General features: G+C 33.9%; 1 protein-coding gene across 5 annotated transcripts; it reads left to right on the top strand.

Moving 5' to 3' along the window:
* Positions 1-14,855, top strand: LOC132707150 (uncharacterized). Of its 5 annotated transcripts, XM_060678863.1 has the most exons (9): positions 9-156; positions 1,719-1,869; positions 3,436-3,585; positions 4,161-4,280; positions 6,091-6,219; positions 9,135-9,172; positions 10,114-10,159; positions 10,221-10,306; positions 12,959-14,851. In XM_060678863.1, the coding sequence occupies exons 3-9, from the start codon at positions 3,540-3,542 to the stop codon at positions 14,534-14,536; spliced, it is 2,043 nt and encodes a 680-aa protein (XP_060534846.1). In that variant the 5' UTR covers positions 9-156; positions 1,719-1,869; positions 3,436-3,539; the 3' UTR covers positions 14,537-14,851. The 5 variants fall into 5 exon arrangements, with proteins under 5 accessions (XP_060534845.1, XP_060534847.1, XP_060534846.1 ...); XM_060678862.1 differs by lacking the exon at positions 1,719-1,869 and having other exon boundaries at positions 1-156; positions 12,959-14,848; XM_060678864.1 differs by lacking the exon at positions 1,719-1,869 and having other exon boundaries at positions 1-156; positions 10,239-10,306; positions 12,959-14,845.
* Positions 14,856-15,125: the final 270 nt, after the last annotated feature.

Raw genomic sequence — 15,125 nt, 5'->3', positions numbered from 1 at the left:
TGCACGTCTACCTTCTGATAATATATCGCTTCTAGGTTATTACGCAGACACGTGATTGAATTCACAACAATAGACCATATTGATTGCTACTTTGTTTTTATAACTTCGTGCGTGTGTAGAAAAGGAAACGAATATAAGACACAGCTTAGAGAACTGGTATGTCGTAACTTTCTTATGATATTATTCATCATCCAATTAATTTTGTTCCAATTCTATTTTTGTACAACACGTATCCAAATATGCTTTAAATAGACCGCACTCGAAATTTTCCGTAGTCACGAAAAAGGATTTCTTAATCTGAACCGACAAATGGCCTGCTTGCATAAAAGAAAAAGTATTCTTAATTTTAACATAAATTCGTGTTCAGAACAGAAAAGAACATTGACTTATTACTTGTCGAAACATTAGACTTAAAATAATAATATTAGCATCGTTTATTTTCAGGTTTAGATACTTAACCTTGAAGTAGATGATATAAACAATTTTTATAACATTCAAACTAATTTTTTTTAAGCAGAATTTATTTAAAATTATCGGCACATTTAAAAGTATACAAATAAAATTTAAGAGAAACTCTTGACGTCGATCAAAGCCAAAAAATATATAACTCTCAAAGTATCTGGTGATTTAAAGCAACTAAGTAAATCATATCAATTTAAATGTTCCTCTTTAAATAGCGTTTATTCAAAATTATTGGCACATTTAAAATGAGTAGGTAATATATATATATATATAAGTTTCGCTCTTAATTTAAGTATGTGGGAGCACCTGTATTACTTCAGAAGCAACAAGTCTATTGCAAATATTGCCCAAACTTCAACAAAAATTTCAGCCTTCTGTTAAGTTAAGTTAAGTTAAAGCGTCAGTGATATAATATTTTGGAGAGAGAGAAAAAAAAGAATATTTCGAAAACAGCGCCACGTAAGCATGCACAAATAATCAGAATGGGACAGTGAATCCATTTATCTATTTGGTAAAAAAATAATATTTCTCCTTTTTTGCTCTCTTTTTCTCTGTAAACTTCCAACCTACCATGGACCTTCAACCAGGTATTTTCTTATGATATTTTATCCAACAGACTTTGGATATACAAATTTAATTAGAACAAAAAATATTCAGATTTTCACAGTTTTTAATGACTGCTGTTTGGGCAACACTGTGCCTTTATCAAATACAAAATATGACTATATTCCGACACTTATATATAATAACAGATAGTAATAGATTTTTAATTGTAGGTATTGGGTTATAAATTTAAATTTAACAACGGAGACGTATTTAAATCCAATTGGTCATTAAGTAATAAATTCGAACATCTCATTTTGTTCAACTCCATAGCTTCCAACAAATTTAGTTTTTTGCTTTTGAATGATTATATAAAATATCAAAATTATCATCAAAATTGTGCATTTCGGAATTTAAATGAATGGCATAGTTAGAATAAAAAACAATAATATTAAATTACGAAAAACTCAAAAATCCGGAGTCTGCGAGTTACAATGTCGATCTGGTCCCAAAACTTCTATCGGACAAACAGATAGAACACTTAGGAAACCCATTAACGAACATAACAAGGCGTATAAAAATAAAAGTTCGGATTCTAACTATTCCGTTCATTTAAATTCAGAAATGCACAACTTCGACGATAATTTTGATATTTTACATAATCATTCAAGCTATGGAGTTACTCTATTACTAGTCTCAAATTTTCGTACTAGAAACGAAGTCAAAATGTCCCACCATCATAGAGTCCCTGCCTATGCCGATAATTCAGAAACTTATGTAGCAACTAGGTTTTAAACCAATGACCTTGCGGCATTCAACAATCCACACGGCCGCTGGCAATAAGTTTGGATACGGCATATTCATGTGAGTATTTCCTCAAAATATGCCAGCACCTAATAAAACTTTAAGAATGTTAAAAGTTATTTTACGAGAATATAACAATGTCGCTTGATGCAAATCAGGTTGTGAAAAATCATCATGAATCTCTAATCAATAGAGGACTTATCCGATAAGAAGATTTAAAAGAAACCTGTCTACTTACAAAAACGCCAATATCGTCGGAAAAGGAAAGGGAACAATAGCGATCAGGACCTAATAAGAAGGACAATATCAACGCAAAGTTGTCTCTACCTTGGATTAGCTGAAAAATGGGATTTATCACACAAAAACTCAACTTTTGGAAGTCCTAAATTCATATGAAATTAAAAAACAGTATGCATGCGATAATTTGGCCGAAATTATAAAAATGGAGGACTTTTACACTTCTACACAAAACAACAAAAATCTTACTATAATTAATCTCAATGATGACTCTGCCAGTGAAATAGAATTAGATTACAGAATAAAAATGTAATTATTATCATACCCACCTAAATAAACAAAAAACATTATATTCTTACCAAAACTTTTGAGAGTCCGTCCCTAATGTTATTTCCTTTAATACCGACGGCAGGTAACTTTCATAATTGCCATCGCAACTCTTACCGACTATATATTATCTATCTTATATAAATTATAAGATTATTTTACGCAGGATGGAGTCATTTTTGAAAATAGTATTTAAACGTAGATTAATGGAAGAATATAATCCTTTCCTTCGTTTGTAAATTTATTGTAACCTGGTAAAAATTTACGAACTGTCAGAATTTGAAATCGTGTTGCGCAGAAGCAAAGCCTCCTATGTTATTTTTATGTATTTAGTGATTGGTTGTTTCTGCCTGTGATATTATTTTTTGGAAATATAAATTTTCAAAACAAGATGAAACTGGTTCCATTCTATGTAGAATAAAGCCTAAATTACAAAAAGTAAAAAGTGTTCAAATCACTTTCTTGTTAACTTAATTTTAAACCATTTATTCTATAAAAATACGATCTTGAGATAAAATTTAAATACTATATTAAGTAACAAGTTCGAGAAACTATATTTTGGTGACGAGTTTTCCGTATAATACAGGGCGGCCAGAAAAGAAGAGAAAAAATTTAAATGCTGATTCAAAAATCAAATACGATCCCAAATAAAAATTATTTTTCTAAAAGAAATACTCTTGCTAACGGTTTGCCTATTAGCTTTGAAATTTTTGGGCCAAATTTTACGTAAAATCCTTAACGATTTTGGTTTTTACAAATTTTAAAAGTTAAAATATCTTTTGCGAAGTTGTAGTGGTAATTGTACTAATTGATTAATAATTAATCTGATGTGCACTTTTGTAACTTTTAAAATTTGTGAAAATCTTTATCAACAAAGTTTGAGCACATTTTCTAATGACTATGTGCAGTGAAGGGCTTTGAGTATCAAGGGTTTCGCATCAAGTTTGGTCTGAAAATAAAAGAAAGCAGTAGTAACAAGCTTGTTAAATTTAAAGGGAATTCGCAAGCTACAAAAAAGCTATTCATTATTTTTTTTTATATTTTGTAATTTTGTAATTTCAGGTTCTTTGACTGGTGCTGGTACTTTCCTTTGTCAGTTGAGCAACTAACACCAATCGAATCCGCACCGTAGACGAAACCTGGCGTTCTGACATCAGGCTGCAGATATGGCTGACAGTGTAAAACTTCTTACAGAAAATCGGTCCAAATCCGGTAATGCACATACCACCAGTTTGAATTCCAATAGTATATTATGCAATAAGTGCGGTAAACGGCATTTGATTCACTTTACTTGACGCTTCATTGAAAGGTTTTAGGGACGATTAGGGCCAGGCATATCTTGCAGCTTGCGTTCTTGACATTAACAAGTTCATCAAGAAGTGTTTGGGCACATTATCGCAAACCAACCTAATAATACCAATAATACCTAATAATACCAACGCAAAATAGTAATAATTATTTTTTTTTCGAAAGAAGGTAATAGTTTATTTTGCAACCATAAAATTTAACTAATGCTACTGACAACTTTATAATTAAAATTAATATTCCTGGGTAAATTATTAATCAACTACTAAATTACTTATTTCCTAATTTTTATTTAATCGATCATAAAAATAAAATGTATTTAATATAAGAATAAATGACAAAAACAATATGGATTTAAAAGTTCATTTCATCATCATCAAGATTTATTTAAATTTGTCTGTAATAATAATAATAATAATAATAAATAAAAAAAATACCCTAAAGATATTATGCAACTAATGTAACCATTTGGTGTGTTTTAGATTCGTACAAGATATTCTTTTGTGATGTGTGCCAGAAGAGTGTTCATTTTAACGACAAGGAAAACCACATCAACGGGAATAAACACCAGTACAGGGTGCGAAAAAATAATAGGAATAGCGGTAAGTGCAGTTTAGATTTTTAGACTCCCTTCTGTCGTTTCTATTCGGCCGTGGTAGGTTTCTTAAATATACGTCGGTGATAGTAATCGCAGTCCACATAATATTTTAATTGTCGCGTAAGGGGAACAAGGTACGGAATTGGGGAAACGGATGTTCCTAAAAAAAAAAAAAAGTAAATCGATAACAAAATGCTGGAAATTGTTTTTGAAGTTTTGAAATAGCCACCAGAGAGCGTAATTGTATTTTAAGACCCGTTTCCTGCAAAATTTTCTTATAATAATGATACTTAGATTGAACACATGTGCTCCAACATTTCCGGAAATAAATGTCGATAACTCCAAAATGTCTAAATGGATTTTAATAAATTTACAGTTAAAATGAATTTTTCCTAGGCGATTAATTTGCTATGAGTGATATGATTTCCACTGAGTGCCCTGCCACCGAATTACGTTTTATGAATGTATTTTTTTTAAAGATTTTTTTAAATAGTCTAACAAGGGCGCTAATTTAGGATGTTGATAAAAAATTTAAAGCTCAAAAGTGGTTGAGTTTTGTTAAGCAGCTCCACTTTATTATGGGTTGTTATTGAAATAAAAGTTTGTGGTCTCTCTTAGTTATACATTTTTTAAAAAACCATGGATATTATTACGACGTTCTAATATCCTATAAATTGGATTGTTTTTATTAATTACTGACGTTTTGAGACCATAACAAAAATAAGGCATCTTTTTTGATAGAAATTATTCATTCCTAATTATCGAGATTATAATAATAGTTTGCTTTTTTAGTAGGCTGTGAAATTTGATATATCGGAAAATTTGACAACACGTTGCATTTAATTTTTTCTCAGAAAAAGATTTTTTTTTGCCATTATGTCAGGAAATACCAATTGGTAGGTTGATAGCCTAGGAAAAGATCTTTTTGACGACTTCAAGTTATCGATCGACCGATATTGACATTTATTTCCGTAAATGTTGGAGCATCTTTCACCGGTGTCATTCAGAGAGAGAGAGAGAGAGAGAGGGCACAAAAATTGCAACAAAAAAGATTTGAATTTGTCTCAGCTTTACAAAGTAGCCTTTAAAATCATCTGCGAACAAAATTATTTCGCAGTTAATGAAACAGTTTTTTCTGTCTAAACAATTATTAGCATAAGAAAATGAGTTCAAAAAGAGTTTTTAGTTTCCTCACATACCTAGCTAGTTCAGTTAACGGCAAGAAAGTCATTGTCTATTTTCCAAAGGATCCGAATACTTTGCGTTCACAAGATTATATTAAAAAATATAAATTATAACGTCTTATGTTCGTAATCCAGTTTGAAAAAGCTGCCTTAATTGGTTTTTCAAAACCGAACACTTCAATCAATCAATCAATCAACGAATTGAAAAGAGTTTCTAGTTTTTTGAATTAGGGAACGCTGCTCAATATAATTTACAAAATTTAAGCACTCAAGACTTAATATATAATAAAATTAGATATTTCAAGAACAAAATAAATTGGTTTGAACCCGAGACCTGTTATATACGTAAGCTCTAATCATTTTAGCCCTGGAGAACAGCGATTTGGCCTAAGTAAAATGGCCGCCGACGTCTGATCGGCTCAATATCTTGGGAGGCCCTGCGCATAGCCTAATGTTAGTACGGAGGAAATTTTGAGGGCCGTAAATATTTGTTGTTCTCTTGAAAATTAAATGATATCAATTTATTCAATGACATCTTACAAAAGGCATATTTTTTAATATTATTATTTGATTAGCTGGCGAATAAGTAAAATTTCAAGTCGATACCGATTTGTGGTTCTTTATGTTTAGGAGATGAGCTTGACGCTGCCTTGGAGTGCCCTGTTTGCACAACGAAATTTACGAACGAAGATTTTTATAAGAACCATTTAGGAAGCAAAACACACAAACGAAACTATAAGCGACAACAAAAACTAATAGGTAAGTGGAAGAGGTCTAACCGCGCCAAGTTCAAAAACCGCCACCATGTATGTCATCTAATTAGTCACTTGAAGGGTTTGCAGGAAAAAAAAGCAAAAAAAAGAACTTTTTACCATAAACACCTTTGACATATTCCCAGAAAAAAATCTAGTGATGTTGTCGCATGAGCCCTCCAATAAATCCACCTCTATCTATCCTTTTCCATTTAAAATTCTTGAAGTTTTCGATGGTAATGAGAAAGAGCTCCATTCTGCGGGAAGCACATTTGTTGAACCTTAGTGTTATCAATTTCTTGACAAAGTTAGTAGGACACAATAAAGCGTTTTACCACAAACCGAAACTCAATTTTACCAAGTTGGCATCTTCAGAGTAGATTAAAACTAAACTTAATAGAACAAATATTCTCTCTATATATATATATACACATCGGGAAGTGGGAGGGGGACTGTTAACGCAACCAATCAGCGCGTATAGTGGGCTAAATGGGATTGGACCTCTGTCCTTGTTCAGTCCCTTATTCCCTCTCTTAACAATTTCTAAGCTTTCGTAGGCATCTAATTTTCTACTATTATTTACATGTTTAACTAATTTTAAATTACTAATATCTACCTTATGATTATTGTTGAACATATGTTCGGCTACACTTGATTTTTCTAATCTACCAAATTTTAAATGAGCTAAATGTTCCTTAAATCGAACATTAATTGATCTTTTGGTTTGCTCTACATATGACTTGTCACAATCGTTACAACATATTTCATAAATTCCCGACTTTTCAAGGGTATTTAGTTTATCCTTGGGATTACCCAAGAGATTTTTTAATTTTGATCTGGACTGATAGACACTTCGAAGACCTGCGGCCCTGAAGACTCTATCAAGTCCACTTGTATATTCTGTATATATACTGAGGTTATTATATTCGAGTACTTTCCTGAGGTATTCCAAAGTTTCTGGAACGCTTGGAAATAATGAGGAGACATCAAAAGATACTAAAAGTTTTATTTTTATTTATTATTATTTTATTTTAGGTAAACAATATAATTTGGACAAAGCAGGATTAGATGTCTGCAATTTGTATTTCAGATTTTGGGTAATAAGGTTTTTACAACTATTTAATGTGCTTTTTACCATCTTCGATAATGGATTTCTATTTAATTTCTTATAAGGACACTCTTCAAGGAGTTTGTCAACTCGTAGAAAATAGTCTTCTTTGTCTAAGATGACAACTTTATTACCCTTACCTGCTTTTAAATAAAAACAATTCTTCTCTTTTAATCCCCTAACAATGTTTTTTAATGGAATGACAAGTTATCAGAATCTGTAAAAAAAATATTGAAGTTAAAATATTTTAGCCGACTAAAAGCTTTTGTTATATATTCCTTCCTTACAGAAGGAAATCTACTTTAGTCGCCTGCGTTACTATTTTGAAAGTGAGCAAAAACTTACATTAAAAATTTAAGTGAAAATATCTTTTGAAGTCTTTCTTCAAATGCATAGGTTATTCCACTTAAAATAAGAAAGATCTTGCTTGATATATAGATTATAGACATTTTGGTGGTTAGTGGCTGTCAAATAACTTAACCGATTTTTTAATTTCAATGGATATAGTGCCGAATTTGAGAACAAACGAGTAGTTGTACAGTGTGCTAAAATCGCAAAATCGGTATGAACCTAATAAACAAGAGTTTTTGAACGTTAAGAAACCCTCGCCAAATAGCGCAACGTGAAGGAAATGGACAGCACACTTAATTCTATAAGGTACTTACAAAATTAATATTATGATGGGAAAATTATTACTAGATCCAAACAAAATAAACCCATTACTTCGGAAATTTTACCATTGGAATCGACACACTTTTTTTTTAAATCAACGATGATATAGGGTGAGTCAACTTTAGACTAAAGTTTCTTTACCAGCGTCAGTTTACATATATTTAATTAACATTATATTTTAATTTTTCTGAAAAAATACTAATTTCCACACTGGCAAGAAAAATTATTCACCCATGACGTGAATACATATACAACGGAATTTGAATATGCTAATAACTACCTGTTGCTTTATCTACGGCTCCAACAAAGTTCTTTCTCCTGTTCATTTTAACCTTAGAGAGAAAGAAGGACAAATATCGGAAAAGTTAAAATAATATTTTTTCAAAGTTAATATTGAATTGACCAAGTTGGACGTTATTTACTTCAAAAGAGTCGAGGAACTCTGGAACTGCCCACCAGACCACCCTATTTGTAGCCCTTGGATTTGCGCTCCATGGGTTGTATAAAACTAATGTACTCTGCGCATGTATAAAATATAATACTTATTGAATTTTTCAAAGAAACTTCCACACGCCACTGTAATACTTTTTACAAAACTTCTGGATTCCTCCTGCGTCGGTTTTTGCCGAGTCGAAATTGCTGACGTTTCGCCAACCATCATGTTGGCTTCTTCAGAGCTTCACTGAAACTGGCTCGTATTTTACTCACACTCATGAACCGGGAATATTTTGTTGTTGCAAATTTTGTTGCATATATCTATTTCATTTAAGTAGGTATTGTTATTAAGAAAAAAGTTGAAGAATTTTAACGGAAATTCAAAACAAAATTTGCGATTTTTTGAGGCACCCTGTACACTTTCAAAAGATTTTAAACTGTTCATCCAACAATCCTTTATATTTACTATTTTCTCGTAACTTTTTTGTTGTTGTTGACTCACCCTGTGTACGTAACAATATAATATTACAAAAGTGTAAATAAATGCAAATAACTTTGACATATTTACTGGTTGTGAAAAAAGATGTCATCCAATAATCAAGTTTTGTTGCACTTGAAATGTCCTTATGGATGCATCATATTTTTCGTATGCAAAGCAAAATTTCTTCCTGTGAAGATATACTATGATAAAACTCTTTGATTTTTAGAAGACAGTCAGGGAGATGGACAATCTGTTGACCTAGTTGTAAGTATCTGTTGATCAACCGAACAACTGTTATTAAAATCGGGAACATTGAATCGCGCTCAAGGATTTGCTGATTTGTCAAGTGTGCGAGTTTTTAAATATTTTTTGAACTGCATAAGTTTTAAAAATCTACTTACTACGTTTTGGAAATACTTACCATAAATTGTATGTTAGGCATCAAGTAGATAGATACTCTATAATTACTTTTTTTTTCAATTCTTTAGATTCTCTATGAAAAGGACCCTAAGCATGGGAATCGTAGTACCTGTTGACATAGGTTAAATTAGAAAAAAGTTGGATTCTTCGAAGTTTATAAATATTTGGAATTTTTTTCTGACTTTATTTGAAGATATATCGAAAAACTAATAACCCTTTCTCATACTACTGGATGACGGTATTTTTAGATTTCATATCCGGCGATGCTTTCTCAGAAAACCATCATTATCTATTTATATCTCCCGAAAAAAAAAATCTCTCCCTCCTACTTAAAAATACTTTTAAAAAATAGAAAAAAATGATATTTTCTTTGTAACTAAAAACTAAAACATGGCATCGTTGAATTTGAAAAATGGAATGAGATGCAAGGTGCACATTTTATCGGGCCATATAAAAAAATTAGTTTATGATGGCTTCTTCGGAAAGGAAAAATCTATATTGTCAAATTAAGGTTTTTCCCAAGTATCTCAGCAGGTCATTAAAATTTTTGAAGTTAAAAACACAATCCTTTCCTAATTTAACCTAAGCTCTATCTTCAACAGGTTCCCATGTTTTGAATCCTGATGGACACATTGTATATCAAATCAATATCGTACTAGATAAATAGATATAAGTATTCAACAATGCATGGACTTAATTATATCAATTTATTGCAAATGTCAACTAGCAAGTAGTGTAACATATTCCATTTTTGGTTCGATGCCTAACAAGCCATTTTTTTTTAGAAATCATTCTCTGGAAAGCCGATTGGCAGGCGGATGATCAAAAGTGGTGAGATGAATTTAATACTGCTAGTAGAAATACGCGCAGTTCAGCAACTGTATTAATTCAGATTCAAATTTATTTGTAGTGGGAGCGGATGAATCGATTAGCTTAGAGGCGCTGACTGAATTCCCGGATTATTATTATCATCGTGAGGTTCGTAAATAACATCCAACCATTTCAACACACAAAACTTCGTTTGGCAGACATACGTGGCGCCATTTACGCTGTATGCGTCATGAATGATATTTATTTCAACGGCTGAGCCAATTTACAAAATAAAAAACTACGATATCGATATAAATAAAAAATAGCAAAATGCAAAAGCACCAACTTACGTAAGGAAAGATTTAAAGTTGCAAAAAAAAACAGGAAAAACTAGTTTAAAAAAACAGTAAAATAGTTATCACAAAGTAAAAAACAGTAACACACTAGTTACAATCAACCACTTCTTTTAATTTTGTCTTTAATAAATAGCCACAGTTTGCGTGATTAAACGAAATATAAAACATTGATAGATTTAAAACTCACGGACAAAGTCTAGACATCGGAGTGGGTTCTTCTAATTTATAGGCCTTCTATTATAACAAGCTCACATATGCAGATCTCAGATATGCCATTTAAACAGTCTCCAATCTACCAATGTGGAGACCAAACTACCGATGCGGCGATTTTAAAACAGTAGGGTGATTGCAGTGTAGTATAACGTGTAATAAAATCAAGACTTCTCATGCTCTTGGTAACAAAGTGTTAGTCCAGCGAGAAGTAATATTAAAACACTTTTCAGCATTTAGATCAAGACAATTTTTTCTACACCACAAGACATCGATAAATGATTCAGTTGTTTTATGTAAAGGATACCCAGAATACAGACCCGCTTCATTCAGATCTCTTATAAACAAATTAAGGAAAATTGGAATTATGTGTGAACCCTGAGGGAGACCACAGGCCATCAGAAGTTGTCTGGAAATATATAATATAACAGTCCCAGTAACAGTCTGAAATTTACGAACAAGATGCTCATGGCTGACTCTGTAATATGCCTTTGAAAAGATCCACCTGTTTACATTTATACATTTGAATGAGATCCCCGCGCAGGCGACGCTGACTTATGTGGGCAGATTATTTTGAGACGGTCATCATTTGTACGAGGTTGTTCATCATGTCAATCATGACAATGAAAATGTCGTTTTTGTTATTGTTGTTGTCTATTTTCATGCAGCGTGTCCGAAACTTGACCCTAAATATTCACATTTTCAAAGTCTTAGGGTTTGTTGCATCAGGGTTTTGTTCGGTGGTCTGTGGTGTTCTTATTCTATGGTTTGAGAGGTTAGAATGTGGGACTCTCGGCCAGGTATCTCGGGCGCTTATATCTGAACCTCATGACGCAGGTTAAATAAAGGACTTATTATTATTATTTATTATTATTATTATTATTATTAGTAGTGGAGTTCTCTTTTATTATAAAAAAGCCTCCAATACGACAGAGTTAATTTGTTTTGTTTACAAAATACTGGAGAGCAGCTCTAGTGTTGTTAATGTACGACATTAATTAACATTTACCAGGTACTTTTCGAGTTTTCTTTCTACATCTACTGTGGCTCGTAGAATTTGTTCATAGACAAAAGCTGTTCGAGCCGTCTCAAATAGTTCTTTTCTGGTATTCTCTTTACTTTTGTTATATCCCCACAAATAAAAATCAAGTGGTGCCAATTTAGGAGACCGCGGAGGCCACCTCGAAGGGTTACGGGGATCAATGAGAGAACATTCATTCATTTTTACTTATTATTGTCCCTCTTGGAAACTTCGATTTATGGGTCCAAATTATTTTCGAAACCAATTGAGGAAATACGATACCATCAAAAAACCTAATTATTATTCAACCTAATCAATTATATAAAAGTAGACAACAGCAATAACAAAAACGTGAGATTAAGATGATTTTTGAACATTTTGCAAACATGAGGATCGAATTTTCAAAAACCACACAAATATGCAATTTAATACAATTTTTTTACATTATCAAATATTTTAAAGACGGTTAGACAAAATCGCAAAATGACATAAGGGGTGTTCCATTTCGAATAACCAATGTAACTGAAACTTTCGGTTGAATCCGAAGCGACAGGTCGTGGAAAATAAAGGGTGTTTTTAAGTTGCCGATACTTTTTTAACTGATGGCCATTTTGTGAACTGTCAAGTGAATTATGTTCAGTTTGACCAGATTGCCCTTGATCCCGATTGGCATAAGCTATTAAGTTCACTTTTGCTTGAATGGATACGTCAATAAACCGTATTTGGAGTGATGGAACAATTGGTCCGTACTTATTTACAAACGATGCTGACCACAGCGTTACAGGTACAGACTGCCATAATTGCTGACTTTTTGGTTCAATTGAACAACTATGCTCGATGATTTATTGAAGGAAACATTTGGTAACCGCGTGGGAATATGTGAGGTCGACGATAAGCCCGAAACGATTGATCACAGGAGGATCCCGGCGTTATTGCCGATATACGTCCACAATATTGGAAAAAGTCATTAAAAATTGGACGTTCAGATTAGACTAGTACGTCCGAGCCAGTCGTGTGGGTCGTATGATAGAAGTGATATTTTAATTGCGATGATTCCCTTCGAATACAGTAAATTTCATGTCAATTTATTTGTTTTATTCCATTTAGTTCCATACCCCTAAAAACACCTGTTATTTAACGTCAAAGTGAAAACTTTAGAGAGGAAGCCGGTTTTCGATAGTAACTATGCTTATCTCTAATTTGTATTTATTAATTTGTTTACGATTTTTTCAGAAATACCACGTGAAAAACACCAAACTCGACGAAGGACAATTAAGGTTGTACATCTACTCCGCCGTGGCCTACTGGGCCGTAAGTTTGGCGCTCGACGCTAACGTCAAGGACTATCGGATATCGGTCAACAGTCGAGAGTGGAAAGGATTCGGGGACGTTATAATCGAGCTTCACTCGATCGATTCCGGGGAAGCGGAAACATACGTCATCAAATTTAAACAGGTCTCCGACAACATGAAGACCATCGACTCGGTAACCAACGGTAAATTCAACTTTAGGAAGACGATAGCGAAATTATGGGAATCCACATCGACGGAGGACGTCCGTTCGGTAAAATTCGTATACTTCACTACGGCGCAGCTGAGTAAAGACATCGGAAAGACTTTCATGGTGAAACCGGCTTCCGGCGAAGAAAATGTCGCGATAAAACTGAAACCTACGAGTAACAAACGCAAAGACGTACTCAACACGACGAACGATAACGAAAACGTATACGCATTCACGCCAGACAAAAATACAACCAGTCAGTTTCCGAATATATTCCTCTATAGCCACCAGAAAAGGGAAAAGTTCTTCGGGGCCAACGTTTACGCGCTCATTTCCGGAAAATTCGAAAAATGCAGGGAAATTCAGTCCGACGTCGTAAGATTCGTCGAGCATTGGGGTGAGGGGAAGCTGGGAGGAAATTACAAGCTGAAGAAGGAAGACGTCGCGTTGAAGATTGGCGATTTGCTGCTCGGCGAGCACAGACTGAATCCGGAAACGTTCTCGTTCTATAACGGCTCGTCTTTCAAAATATGGGACTTCGCCGTTAATAGCGTAGACGTTACCGTGTTGAAGAAGCACCCTTTTATAATGGCGAAAGTATGTCAGCCGTTAAATACGAGGATAGAGAGGGAACTCGGCGTCCAAATCGAGACTAGCACCAAAACGGTTAAAATAACCGCGGCCAATTTGGACGGGATAAAGAATCCAGTGCTGAAAATGTTCCTGTTCGAAGAAACTTCGGGGAATCCGATCGACGATATCCCGCTGGACACGATCTACGTGATGTTTTGGAAAGCGGGTTTGCTGCCGTTGATGCTGCAAGCGGAAGACGCCAAAAGTCAGCACTTTATACTGAGCGTTGTGGAATTTGTTAAAAGTATGAACGTCGATCGACGGTATTTGCTCAAGTCGTACGACCGGGATGTAAAAAAATTCGTGAAACCTTTCAAAACGTTGAAGTTCTTTATCCATCTCGACGATCTAACGGAAATGCCGTCCGCTATATTTAACCACCTGAAGATATTCGTCAGCGAACACTTCGAGATCAGCCTGAAAACTATTAAGGAAAATGACGTTTATTTTCAGAAAAGTTTAACGACCAACGAATTTTTTGATATATGCGTGGGCAAGTACTCGTTCAAGCCGTTGGATAACGTGCTGAAGACGCACGAGGCTGCGGAAATCAAATTAATTTTGGACGACGCTCTGATGTTTAAACTGAGAGACGAAATATCGCCAAAGAAGAACATTTTGTTTCACGTGAGCGACGAAAGTCAGTGGTTACGCGGCGTCAATCCTAATATCTTTTAATTCATCTATGAGACAGTGTTGAGTTCAAAATTATGTAACTTGCTTTTTTATTTCGTTTTTCTTAGACATGCCGGACATTTCAGTCAACGTGACAACAGGGCGTTGCACGCCAAACCGACAAAGGCTGCGTTTCTGCTAGACCAGTAACAATGTGAGATACAGTCCATTTATAGTAAAAAAAATTCAATAAATATTAAGTGATTGAGGAAACGCTTGTATTATTAAACAAACATAGTGGTCCATCGAGTGGAGAGTTTTCATTCCAGCAACAAAGCGCAGCTGAGCCAAGGCGGCGCGGCGCGGTGCACAAAGCATTGCTTGAAGGTCGTCGTTGCCTTGGCCGTGGAGTTTATCGGCGCGGCGCTGGAAATAGTACGTGCGGGGCCATACGATTGGGCAGTGTTGCTGCGACGCGACAGAGGACGAGACAGTAAGGGCCGATCCTTTTCAAACCTTTGTTGGATTCAGTTTTTATTTAATTTTATTGTCACATTTTATAAGTCAATTTACCCTCAAAATACAAATAAAAGCAGTACAAACACATCGTCAATTTTATTTTATAAACTTTAAACAGAATTAACACATTAAC

This window comes from Cylas formicarius, unplaced genomic scaffold (genome assembly GCF_029955315.1).
Source record: "Cylas formicarius isolate icCylForm1 unplaced genomic scaffold, icCylForm1.1 PGA_scaffold_9__14_contigs__length_23061073, whole genome shotgun sequence".
Taxonomy (NCBI): Eukaryota; Metazoa; Arthropoda; class Insecta; order Coleoptera; family Brentidae; genus Cylas; species Cylas formicarius.
Note: the sequence above shows the minus strand (reverse complement) of the source record. Positions and strands in the feature narration are given on the sequence as shown.